Below are 13,118 nucleotides of genomic sequence, written 5' to 3'. Positions count from 1 at the left end.
GGAACAAACTAAGGACTTCAAAAGTATTCTTTATGTTTTATTGTAAAGAGAGTGCAGTGGAGCCATTTGAATAAATAAAATACATATGGCTAGTTCTTTTATCAGTCTACAAAATATAGATATCAGTGCACATGCGTTTACAGCCTGATCACAGCTACAGAAAGCTGGCTGGTAACACTGGCATGTTTGGAATAGCCTACAGTCCCTCTTGTTGCTTTCCACGTGTGGTCCTGCGCTCAGGTGTGTAACTATCTGTGGAAAATGTGGCAGTGGGTGGGTCATCTGTGGTTATCACTCACTTTTCACTGTGGTTTGAATATCAGTTAATAATAATTTGTTGGTGAGGTTTCCTGTTGACAACTCGATGGCCATAGTTAAGTTTTTGAGGAACCGAAGTTTGTGCTCTAATTTTGGACTCAGGGTGTCTGTGCCCTTAGCGGCACATTCCCTGTTGTTCATAATTATTTTTCCTGGTCTTGAAAAGCTGTGTTAAAACAGAGCCTTAACTGCTCTTCAGTTCCTTCTTTGCTGTAAAAACTACTCATTTCTTCCTTGTTTACTGTTGGGTTTTAAATTTTAGAAATTGGTATTTTTTGTTTGTTTGTTTTATCTCCTTTAAAGTTAGAAATCTTGGAGTCGTTCGCTGTTGATGAAATCACGACTCTGCAGTTTAACACTGTTTTTTTCTTCTCTTACAGGGGATTAAAGAACTGACAGAGAGCCAGTTTCCCCAAAATTGGTAAGTACTTTTAGTATGCACACATAGTGTGCCTGATTCTAGCTGTACTCATTCAGATATTAAGTGATATTGTAAGTGATTTTTTTTTCCTCCAAAAAATCTTTCTTCCCCGAAAGAAGGTTTTGCTGTTTGCACTGAAAGTGAATTTTTAGCTCCACATAACTATATCTGAAATTTATTTGTGTTTCTTTCTGATAACTTCACTAGACTTGCATGCTCCTGAATTTGATAACTCATTAAAACTTGAAAGTCCTATTGCCAAAATGCCCTTAATGCAGTAGTTAGGCCTGAGAATTGGAAGTCAGGAAAGAGAAGTTCATATTCCAGTTGTATTTTGTATTCCTGCGCTGTTAAATTTGAGGTCCCGCAGTATATAGACTGGCCAGGTTACTGTAGCCATGGGGCCTTGAAGTTGGAGCCTCTTGATGTCTGTATTTTTACACTTGATATTAGATTGGCTTCAAATTCGAGATTGTTTTTTAGTCTGTGTTGTTTTGTATAATTTTTAAAAGAAGAGAGGGGGCAAACACATTTTTCTTGATAGCTACTTTCATAGACTTTTAATAGCTTATAACTTACCATACTTACTCAATTTTTAGATGTCTTAATTCAGGATCCTAGATTGCACTGGGTAATCTGATGTGCTAAGCGTCTGATAGATATTAACTTTATCTAGAGAACGTGTGCTTTGAAAAAAGAAATCAAGCAACAATTGTGTAATTCTCTAATGTACTACTGCATTAAAGAGCAAAAAACCCTGACCTTAAAATAGCAATTAACGTAGTGTGTAGAATAGTTAGAGCATATGTTTGGTTTTGTTTTGTTTTGTTTTTTTTGAGACAAAGTAACTGTGTAGTATTGGCTGGCCTGGAGTTGGCTGGTCTCAAATATAAAGATTTGTCTGCTGGGTGCTGAGATTAAAGGTGTGCACCACCACCACGTCCAGCGAACTTTTGGTTTTGTGGTCCTTCTAATATCTCTCTACATTTTGAAACTAGGATTTGAACCAATGAACCTTGGATTTTGCTACCATTTTAATTCTATTGCCTTTCCCTCATAAATCCTTATAAAGTAATAATCAAGACCCTTTACCTTGTGGTGCTACAGAATCATAGCCTCTGTTCTGCATAGCTATTTTATTTATTTATTTATTTAGGTTTTTCGAGACAGGATTTCTCTGTAGCTTTGGAGCCTGTCCTGGAACTAGCTCTTGCAGACCTTGAACTCACAGAGATCCGCCTGCCTTTGCCTCCTGAGTGCAGGGATTAAAGGTGTGCGCCACCACCACCCGGTGTGCATAGCAATTTCTTTGCTTACATCCCTGACAGGTTGTTAATTCTTCAGGTCCACACTGAACACTACATTTTAAAAAATGCAGGCCTTTGTTTTCTGTAATGAATGTGTTTTGTGAAACCCTGGTTCCATAGGAACTGAAGAAATATTTCTAAGGTTGGGGCTGGGGTGGTGAAGTCATTTGGGAAATGCTGCATTTAACTAAGTTAAACAGGTTTCTTTACTGCAGGACTTCTCAGAACCTTTAATATGCTAATGTGCATTGTGAATCTCCAAGATGGGGATATGACATGCAGCATTCTTGAATCCTTCTAATGACAGGGAGCCCACTACCTCATAAGGTAACCACTCCTTTTTCTCACAGCTCTAACCCTTGGCTCTTCTCTGTGTTGGTCTGAAATCTATGTTTCATGCCTTTGCTTCTACTAAGCATGATATTGGTTGTTTATGCTGGGAGCAGCACATCTTCCTGTGTGACCGTTTTTGTGGTATATATTTATAAGCTTCTGGACAGGCCTGGACAGCCTCCCACCCCCATCATTCAATGACTCCTCAGTAAATGTGTTCTGAAATCCTAGACACTACATCACTATGCTTTTGTGTACTACTCTCGAGTGTCTATAGACTCTAAATTTGACTTCAGTGTTCCACTTGTTGGGTGTGGTTGGGATTTTAATAAGCATTCTTCCTTTCCTTACAGAAAGATAGGAGATAGATGAGTGTGCAGACAGACTGTGTCCCAGAAGCTGAGTTTGACATGTACACTGGAAGAGTCTGATGATGGGGAAGAGTTACCGCCTCTGAGGAGAATGTTGTGGGAATTCCTAGCCTGACCCAGAGTCCACAAGAACCCTTGGACTGCAGTGCTATGAACTCTGTACTGAGTCTCTAGTAAAAGAAATAGCCTGTAAACCCAGACAGATAATTTAACAGATAAGAAACATTAATTAATCAGTAAGCATCAGTAACTACTCAATTTAATAGTCTGGAAACACCCAGCTAGCTATGGTGGTTTTGTCGATAGCTGTCATACCACGATTTGAGCACACAGCCTGGTCAGTGTCCAAGAGTAGGCAGCCTCTTCTAAAGGCAGGGTTGTCAAGTTTTATGAAGGACATTTTCTGTTGATTTGTGGAGTGTCACCAAAGAAATATTGCTCTGAAAATAAGTCAGGATGTAATGATAATTTGCAGAGTAATAAGGAAAAATTAGGCTTTTCTATTTGTAATAGCCACCCTCTCAAAACCACCCGTGAATATAGATCAGAACAGACGCTGTATGCATAAGAGATGCATGGTATAGAGAGCACAGAGCTCTTTAGGACAGTTTCGGAGCACACTTTCCATGAGCTTATTAAAGTAACTCTTGGTTGACCTGGAGATTTGCATAAGAAAAGATTTTTTATGTCGATTTTGCAGTGCAGTATTTCTTAGCAGTAAAAGAGGCTAAAGCTTTTTACAAGTCCTAAGAGTCGCGGCAAAAGACCAGAGACTGAGCGCCTTCGGAAACTGCTCAGAGCAATAGCAGCCTCATTTGTAGACAATTTGGCCTTTTTAAATTTAATTTTTTATTTTCAGATTAATAAAATTTTACTTCAGATTCATTTTTATTATCTTGGGTGTACAAGTTCCCAGTGCCTGAGGAGGTAGTGAGCCTCCACGTGGATGCCAGGAATCAGACCTGGGTCCTTTACAAGAACAAGTGCTATCAGCCACTCAGCTAACTCTTCAGCCTGAGAATTTGAGAAGTTTTATTCAAAGTTTAAGCATGAAGATGTATGTCAATAGCTCAAAAACTTGATGGTGTACAAAAGGCTTTTCTGAAACCTTCAGTTGATTTAAATTTCATGAAAGTCCTGACATAGGCGACATGAGCCCCATTTTCTCAGGGGGTAAAATTGCCTAATACAATGAATGGTTTTGTTCTGCTTTGTGAGAGGCAATAAATGTTCTTTCTTCAGTATCCAGCTACCTTTTTTTTTGGGTGGGGGGTACAATCTGATTATTATTTGTTTAGTTTGTTATGATGTTCGGTGTGGGTGTATTGTGAGAGACAGACAGACAGACAATGACATTGCCTCTTATAACCCAGGCTGGCCTTAAACTCACTTTGTAGCTAAGGATGACCTTCAACTCCTGGTCCTTCTGCCTCCACCTCTCAAACTTTATGATTACAAATGTGTACCTTGGTACACATTTGTTTTCTGCTTTGTTTTGTTTGTTACTTGAGAGGCTATTAGATTACCTGATGGTTTAATGTGTGCAATGTCAAAGGCAGAAAGTTGGCATGTTGCACTAGGCGGATGCCTGCAGTGATGGCTGTGTGCGGAGGTGTTGGGTGGAAAGTGTCTATTACTGTCTTGTGAGTCTGTTTATAATCACCTTTCAGTGACCTCTCTCTCTCTCTCTCTCTCTCTCTCTCTCTCTCTCTCTCTCTCTCTCTCTCTCTTTCTTTTCTGTGGTCACACCTTTTTAGAACTGGGCAAATACAATAAGTTATCTGTTATACACTTAGAAGTAACAGCTTTTGGGGGCTCAGCAGGTAAAGGCACTTGACATCAAGCCCGAGAACCTGTTTGATCTCCAGAACCCGCAAAAGTGGAAGGAAAGAACCAGCTCTGTCAAATTGTCCTCTGACCTCTGCATGTACTACATGGCATGTGTGTCCCCAACCAGTAAATAAATTTACCATTTCTTTTTTTTTTTTTTTTTTCGAGACAGGGTTTCTCTTTGGAGCCTATCCTGGAACTAGCTCTTGTAGACCAGGCAACTCACAGAGATCTGCTTGCCTCTGCCTCCTGAGTACTGGGATTAAAGGCGTGTGCCACCACCGCCCGGCGAATTTTACAATTTCTAAAAAAGTAATAGGTTTTTGTGAAGCTGAAGACTGCCTCTAAATATTGTTCACATGATGCTGCATGCGCTAAGATTCCTGTGTTTTTTAAAAGGCTCCAACATGTTTGGCTTGAGTTTTTAAATTATAACTTTATGTATTTTAATTGTGTATACCAATCAGTCTCTTAAAACAACTGTTCAGAAAGAGACCTGTCTGATGAAAGATTTCAAAGTCGTCTTCTAGTCTTTCATAAGTTTCTCTGTGACCAGTCACGATCTTTTTTAACCCTTCAGTCTCATTCTAAAACAAAATGGGCAATTGGCATTTAAATACCTCTGTATATCGCTAATAAGCAGTTAACAACCTGATGGAGGAAGTAAAAGTTGTCTGCTCCTTATTAGCTTGACTGGCAGGCTTGTTTTACACAGCGAGCTTTGACATTTAGAGTCTCCAGGTTACAACCTTGTTTTCACTCGTTCCTCCTTCCTCTCCCTCCTTCCTTTCACCCTCTTCTCATTTCTCTGAGTCAGGGTATCATGTAGCCTAGGTTGGTACAGTGCAGAGGTTGGCCTTGATCTCTTGTGTTCACTTGAGTGCTAGGATCCAGGAGTAGGCCATCATACCCAGCTACTTTTTTCCTTTTTGATGTATTTGTTTTGTTTTGTTTTTTATTTTTATTTTTGCATGTTATATATAAATGTTTCCGATGCTTTATTTTCATTATTTTTTTCTTAGTTGAAAGGAGTTATGCATTGTCAGTGGAAAAGTTTGAGACTATTGCTAGTCTCCCAAAGAAGGCTAAGCAGTCCTTAGTACTTCACCCAGAGATGGCTTGCAGCAGGCTGTGAAGCACCATGAGACCCACCCTAGGCAGCTTAGAGTTTATTGCTCTGCATCTTCAGCACGCTAGGCAAAACCTTCCTTCTGAAATTTATGTTTCTGTCATTAGCACCGATTGGTGTTTTCATAGTCATCGGTCAGTCAGCAAATCCTTTTGAGCATATATTGACGCTAGGACGGGTGCCATAAAGGTGTAACTGTCACGCACGTGTGTCACATACTTTGACTGAATTCACACTTTTTATTGGTCTTATTTCTTGTGAGACTTGCTTTTCTGTACATTTTTGTTAGTTAATGTGAGAAAGCCCTAACTATAAACAGTGTTAACCTTTTGTGGTGGGTATTGTAAGTTCTCGGTGTCTGTGATATGATTGTTTTCTGAGTTTGAGTTCAGCTGAGCTGTGGTGTGTTAAGGGGAATAAAATTGGCCTTTCTGATTTGAACTTGCTCTTGTAGTAGGGTTATTCTTAATGTGGAAAGAATTTTAGGGAATCTTTTTGTACACAATTTCGGATAGAACTTTGTAAAAAGTTAGACCAGGTGTTTTTAAAGAGCCGTAATGTAACTGGCTGTGGTGGATTACATTTATGATTCCTGTACTCACGAAGCCAAGGTAGGAGGATTGTGAGTTCAAGACCAGAATGGGCTGCACAGTGAGACTCTGTAAAACGGAACTGCCATGTATAAATTAAGAGTTTGAGAAGGAAGATTATTTTAGCACTTAAAATGGAAGTAGCTGGTATAGTTTTCAAAATTAGCCATTGTAAGTCAAGAAAGTATAAATGACCACAGAAGTCTTGCTCTATGTGAGTTACTAATGATTGTAGTATTTATTATAATTCCCAACAGTTCTTAGGATAGTAAGTAACTAAAATTCATGATATTTCTCCTTTTAAAAATATTTCCCCTAAATATCCTGCCTGTATGAGTTTTTTTTTTGGTTAACAGTAAATCTTTGCTGACTTCTGGAGATGTAACTTTGAAAGAATTTTGTGCTTTGAGAATTTAATATTTTTAAGGTAGAATATTTTGATTTTACATAACATAGTGTATAAACCCTAGAGGAGAGCTTGTCATTGATGTTTTTAAGCCCAGAGAGATTAAGAAAATATAATGGAAACTAGAAATCCCAGGATGTATTTTATAGTTAATAATCTCATCGTAGCTCTGTGAATGCAGTCAGGCTGATGAGGACTGTCAGTGGGTCGGGGGTGCTAGAGAGCCTAGGGGTCCCGAGTCTCATCATCTTGTCCTCAGTGCCAGAAAGTAGTACTAGCTACAGCTTTTACAGGTATAAGGAAGAAAAGAGATTTTTAATAAAGTTTAAATTTATTCAGACAAGAAAATACCTTAGCTTTGATAGAATACCCCAAATCATGGCCACTTTTAAGAGAAGGAAAGAAAAAGATAAAAGAAAAGTGAGCTACTTGGTTAAGCTGCAGTAGTGATGGTATAGGATAGGAAGGTGAGACCAGGCGTCCCATTTACAGTCATAAACCCAGACCACATCTCCATACAGTCATGTACGTGGTCAGAGAGGCGCACTGGCAAATTTGAAAAGGAGACAGCAGTCCCTACAAAGCCAGAAACGTGGCAGTGTTAGGCCATCTCAAGGTCTACCCATGAAGGTTTATCCCTCCAGCCCTTGTGGTAACTGCAGTGTTGCAGAGCATTGTATTTGTCTTAAATACTAAGTTGTTGCTAAAACATTTAAGACACTCAAGACTTTCCCTTTGTTTTAGGACTTGTTTTTAGCGTAGTGTAACACTGCAATCAAATTAAAATACCTTCCCGCAGTGCTTCAACTTAACCCTTGGGAAACTGGGAACTCTCCAGTCTACTCCGATTTTGAAATGCTTAACCATGTTTTGTCTGAGTGCCCTGAATGGTGACAGTCTTCCCTGCCAGTTATCGACTAGGTGGAAGTGGCTCTCAGTTCCCTGCCCTCAGTGCCGAGCACACAGTGGGTATTCTGTTTCCTTGACCATCACTTTTGCTGTTGTATTTCTTTTCTTAGTTATTTGAAGTGTTCTATGGAGGAATGCTCAAAAGAAGAAAACCCAGAAAATTTTGGCACTGAAGTACTTTAAACAGTCCTTTGGGGACACTTTCTTCTTGTGTTACAAAATATAATATTTTTAATTTAATTATTTTGACAAATTTTCTTTATTCCCAATACAATGATCCCAAACATTTTATGATTTCCACAGCTGCAGCAACAAGAGGAGCTTGTTATTTTAAACGGAGGCTGAAGACACTGTAGAATTAGCAGACATAAGAGAAAGTGGAGAAGGTAGAGGATGGAGTTGCAGACTCTACAGGAGGCTCTTAAAGTGGAAATTCAGGTTCACCAGGTATGTTGTGATTGGCTGCCCATCCCTACTGTGTTGCTAAGGAGACAGGCCCAGCTCTGTGTTTTGGTCAAGTTACACAGTCATTCTAAGACTTACCCAATGACCATGATGCTCTACAAATGCACTCCTACTGCCTTTATGAACTTTTAGAAGATATTCCTGACATCTTTTCCAGAAAAAAAGAGCTGGAAATATTTTTTTTTTTATTTCCTCAAGGGATTTAGAAAAAACAACTCCTTTTGCAGTTTTCTGACCTACTTGAAGGCCTTCTGTACACGTGATACCTTCCTTGTCTTTTTTATTATTATTATTTTAATTTTTTAAATTTTTGATGTTTTGAGACAGGGCCTCACTAGGTTGAATTGGTTGGCCTGGCACTCCCCCATGAAATACATTGATCTTGAACTTGTGTCTGTCCCCATGCCTCTGCTTCCCCAGTGCTGTTTCCTCACTTTGCCATAATAAAAATGAGATGTATTTAAGCCAAGTGTGTATATACTTGCTACACATGTGCTCATCTGTGGCTCACCTCTGTGCCTCGTCTCTCAGTCTTTTTTGTTCCTTTTTCATGATTCCAATCTTGGGTAAAGAAAACCTGGTTGCTGTCTTCAGTATTTAAAATGTTATAATCTTTACATTTTTATCTCGGATAAAAGTAAACAAACCTTAAAAGTATAATTATAAAATGTATATATAAATTTTATATTTATTTTATACAGTTATTACTATAGTATTATAACCTTAATAAAACACTTAATATTTATTTTAATTTGTGTATGTTGACATGAATATATAAAAATAGGCATATAATTATACTCAAGATAGAAAAATAACTTAATCATTAACATTTATTTATTTATTTATTTTTGTTTTTTCGAGACAGGGTTTCTCTGTGGTTTTGGAGCCTGTCCTGGAACTAGCTCTTGTAGACCAGGCTGGTCTCGAACTCACAGAGATCCGCCTGCCTCTGCCTCCCAAGTGCTGGGATTAAAGGCGTGTGCTACCACCGCCCGGCTAACATTTATTGTATAAATAGACTATTACTGTTTGTTTCTTTTTAGATATCAGTTAGGTATTAGGGTTGAGGCTCATAAATAAACATACATATGCATAATCCTTGGTATTCAAAAGTGATAAATGATGATTTGGCTATTTTTGACCATGTAACATTTGTGAATGTGGGGTGGACTGGATGGATGAAGGGAACTTTGGTTTGAACGCAGGCCTTTGCACGTTATGTATACAGTGTTTTGCCAACATGTGTGCCTGCACACCAGAAGAGGGCGCTAGGTCTCATTACAGACGGTTGGGAGCCACCATGTGGTTGCTGGGAATTGAACTCGGGTCCTCTCCAGTCCCTAAATGGCTTTGTTTTGGCGTATAATTTCTTCTGTTTTTTCTTATTTGAGCTAATGCAGCATTGATTTCTGAAATTGTTGGGATATATATTGGGATTTTGACGATTACTGGGTTTTCCTATTGCCCAAGAATTAATGGGGATTAGAACTGATAGGAAAGCTTCAAAGTTGCCTGCTGTGTATGTTGTTGTTTTCTTTGAACAACGTGGAGCTCTTTGAAAGTCCCAGCTGCTGATCTGGACCTTGTAGATGTCCTGCTCAGCAGCTACCCTGCAGAGCATGCTTCTCTTAGTAAACAATATGGTAATGAACATCTTGTTTTATTTGGTCTTTATTAAGAAGAGTAAAAATTTATTCTTTTTAAAACCAACTTTTTTTTGGATAAAATAATCTTATAAATTATTCTTTTATATGTATGGTATTTGCACCGTATGTATGCCTGGTGTCTCTGGAACCCAGGGCAAGATATGAGATCCCCTGGAACTGGAGGTACCCAGGGTTTTATGAATGCTGGGGATTGAACTAGAGTCCTCCGGGAGAGCAGCCATCTTAGCTCCTAGATGAAAATATTTTAACATCAAGGAATATTGAACCTATTTCAGATTAGTGGAAAGTAACAAAACTTAAATTCATAATTGTTTAAAGCTGATCTCACCAGTATTTTGGGAATAAAGTAACAATTTGAAATCTATTTGAATCAAAGATAATTTTATGGTAGTATATGTGATATCTAGAATTTTTTTCTCTTCTTAAGAAATTTTAGAATACAGTTTATATTCTTTTAATTCTTTATCCTAAGATACATGTCCCAAATAAATATTTCTTGAAAGAATTGTCTATAAATGAACTTTAAGAAAAAAAAAGACTTATTTATTTATCATGTATACAATGTTCTGTGTGCATATATGCCTGCAGACCAGAAGAGGGCACCAGATCTCATTGCAGATGGTTGTGAGCCACCACGTTGTTGCTGGGAATTGAACTCAGGACCTTTGGAAGAGCAGGCAATGCTCTTAACCTCTGAGCCATCTCTCCAGCCCCTTGACTATTTGTTTTAAGTATAAAGTTATAGCCTTTTAAGTTAGTTAAATATTTTCTATTTTATGTATATATGTGTGTGTACCTGAGTATGTTACATGCAGTGCATGCTCTACTAGGTTAGAAGTCAGTGTCAGATCCCATGAAACTGGAGTTACAGGCATTGTGAGCCTCCTTATGTTGGTGCTGGGAAATAAACCCGGGTCCACCGCAAGAACAGCAAATAATCTTAGCTGCTAAGTCATCTTTTAGTCTCGGAATTATAGTCCTATTTTCATCTTTAATTATTGTACATTTTATTTGTACAATTTGCTTACCAATTAATATATTTAAAATTATTTATTATTTGTGAGTGTATGTATGTGTGTGTGTACATGATGTGTTTTTATGGGAATGCATGCCATGGTGTTTGTGTGGAAGACAGAAGATAATTTTATGGAATTGTTTTTTTTTTACCTTTCTGTGAATTCAGAGCTTGTTTTGTGTGGGTATGTGTCTGTGTGTGTCTTTGTGTGTATGTGTGTCTGTGCATTCACACAGGGAAAAAATTGGACATTGGATATCTTTCTCTATCACTGTTCAACTTTTCTTTTAAGACAGGGTCTCTCACAGAACCTGAAGCTTACTGATTGGCTAGACTGACTTGACAGTGAGGTTCCAGATCCTCCTGTCTCTCTGTTTCAGTTCTGGAGCCGGGGCTCAGTTTCATAAAACTTTATTTAAGAAACAGGTGGTAGTCTGGATTTGGCAGCTTGGCTATTGTTTTCTTTTTTCTTTTTTTTTCCTAAACATTTTTAAAGATTTATTTATTTATTTCTTATGTAGACAGCATTCTGCCTCCATGTATGCCCGCATGCCAGAGGAGGGCGCCAGATCTTATTACAGATGGTTGTGAGCCACCATGTGGTTGCTGGGAATTGAACTCAGGACCTCTGGAAGAGCAGCCAGGGCTCTTAACCACTGAGCCATCTTTCTAGCCCAGCTGTTGTTTTCTTATCATGGAAAATGACATCAGTCATTCAGTGGAAAATTTGGTAATGCAATTCCAGTATAAAATCACCTGGGATTTGGGTGGTCTAGTAAGTTCCTCATCTTACCTTGTTTGTATGAATGTGGCTTAACTGCTTATACACAGAAAAGCTGATTTATTTATTTATTTCCTGCAGAAGTGGATTTTACTAGTCAGTTTTTAAATTCTAGTGCCATGGGGGTACATTGATTGCTTAGAGGTTAAAACACTTGTTGCTTTTGCAGAAACCAGGTTTGATCCCTAGAACCCACGTGGTAGCTCATAGCCATCTGTAACTCTAATGCTAGGGGATCTGACACCCACCTCTGACACCTGAGGATAACAGGAATGAATGTGGTGCAAACATGAAGCGGAATATCATACACATACTTACACGCAAGTAGACAACTTGCATTATCTATTAAATAAATAGATATCAATTAAAAACTCCAGTGTTATGGAAGAAGAGCTCTTTCAGTCCCAAAATAAATTTACAGATAATAGTCAGTTCTGCAGTAACAAAATCAAAAAAAAAAAAAAAAAAACAACCACTTGGACTTTATTTTTTACTTTATTTTTTTCGAGACAGCGCTCCTTGGTTGTAGTCTTGCTATCCTGGAACTTACTCTGTAGACCAGGCTGGCTTCGAACTCACTGAGATCCACTTGCTACTGCCTCCCGAGTGCTGGGATTAAAGGCGTGTGCCACTGTTGCCCGGCTTTATTTTTTTGAAGTGTTATTACATTTATCTTATGTGTGTGAGAGCTTGCGTGTCACAGGACACGTGTAGACATCAGAAGGTCTACCAGGTTGTTTCTCGGGGCAGAACTAAAGTTGTGAGTCTTGGGTGGAAATGGCCTTTGTTCACTCAGCCATCTCCCCAGCCCAAATCAGCTTATAAAACTGAAGTGTAGTTAGATGTGTAAGGATTTATACGTTCCATTCTATGGAGCTTGTAGATGCTGCATTACTTCACAGATTTAGATGAGGCTGTTGAAGAGCTAGTTTTGTCAAATGTGACACGGAATTTCATCGTGTATGCTTTGTGTATTTGACTGTCTCAGCTATCCATGATGTAGTTTAGTACCAGGAAGAAAGGCTTCTGTCCAGTTAGAACACAGGTTATGCCATTCCCCAGGTATTTCTTAGGCTTTTGCAGCCTGGTCTTAAATTTTGTCCACTGTGTTTTTTACATAGCAGTTGAAGCAGCAAAGCTGAGTTGGCTTTAGAAAGAGGCACAATAATAGCAGCACTTGGTAGCTGACTGCTGGACAATTAAGAATTAAAGGGATTGACAAGATGCCTAAATGGATAGAGGGCCCTATTACCAAGCCCAAAGATTTTAATTCCCGGGACTCACATGGTAGAAAGAGAACTAACATTTGAAAGTGATCCTCTGACTTCCGCATGTGCATCATGGCACATGTGCACATGCCCTCGCAAAATATTTTAAATAATATATTTAATGTAATATATAAATGAATAAAATATTTAATTTTAAAATATTTAAGAAAAATAAATGTCGGGCTGGAGAGATGGCTCAGTGGTTAAGAGCACTGACTGCTCTTCCAGAGGACCCAGGTTCAATTCCCAGCACCCACATGGCAGCTCACAACTGTCTGAAGATCAGTTCCAGGGAATCTGACACTTCA

General features: G+C 38.6%; 1 protein-coding gene across 15 annotated transcripts in view; it reads left to right on the top strand.

Annotated features, from left to right (window-relative positions):
- The window catches only part of Phf21a (PHD finger protein 21A), a 171,352-nt gene that overhangs the window by 32,773 nt on the left and 125,461 nt on the right, over positions 1-13,118 (top strand). For 11 of the 15 annotated variants that reach the window (XM_026787807.1, XM_026787800.1, XM_026787804.1 and 8 more), the window contains 3 exons: positions 699-739; positions 2,262-2,373; positions 7,918-8,061. In XM_026787807.1, the coding sequence (XP_026643608.1) occupies positions 8,008-8,061 (54 nt within the window). In that variant the 5' untranslated portion in view covers positions 699-739; positions 2,262-2,373; positions 7,918-8,007. Of the gene's footprint in view, positions 1-698; positions 740-2,246; positions 2,374-7,917; positions 8,062-13,118 lie in introns of all 15 variants that reach the window. The other 4 variants (XM_026787803.1, XM_026787801.1, XM_026787806.1 and 1 more) reach the window with 2 other exon arrangements.

The sequence above is a fragment of the Microtus ochrogaster genome (assembly GCF_000317375.1).
Source record: "Microtus ochrogaster isolate Prairie Vole_2 chromosome 14 unlocalized genomic scaffold, MicOch1.0 chr14_random_1, whole genome shotgun sequence".
NCBI classification, from domain to species: Eukaryota; Metazoa; Chordata; class Mammalia; order Rodentia; family Cricetidae; genus Microtus; species Microtus ochrogaster.
Note: the sequence above shows the minus strand (reverse complement) of the source record. Positions and strands in the feature narration are given on the sequence as shown.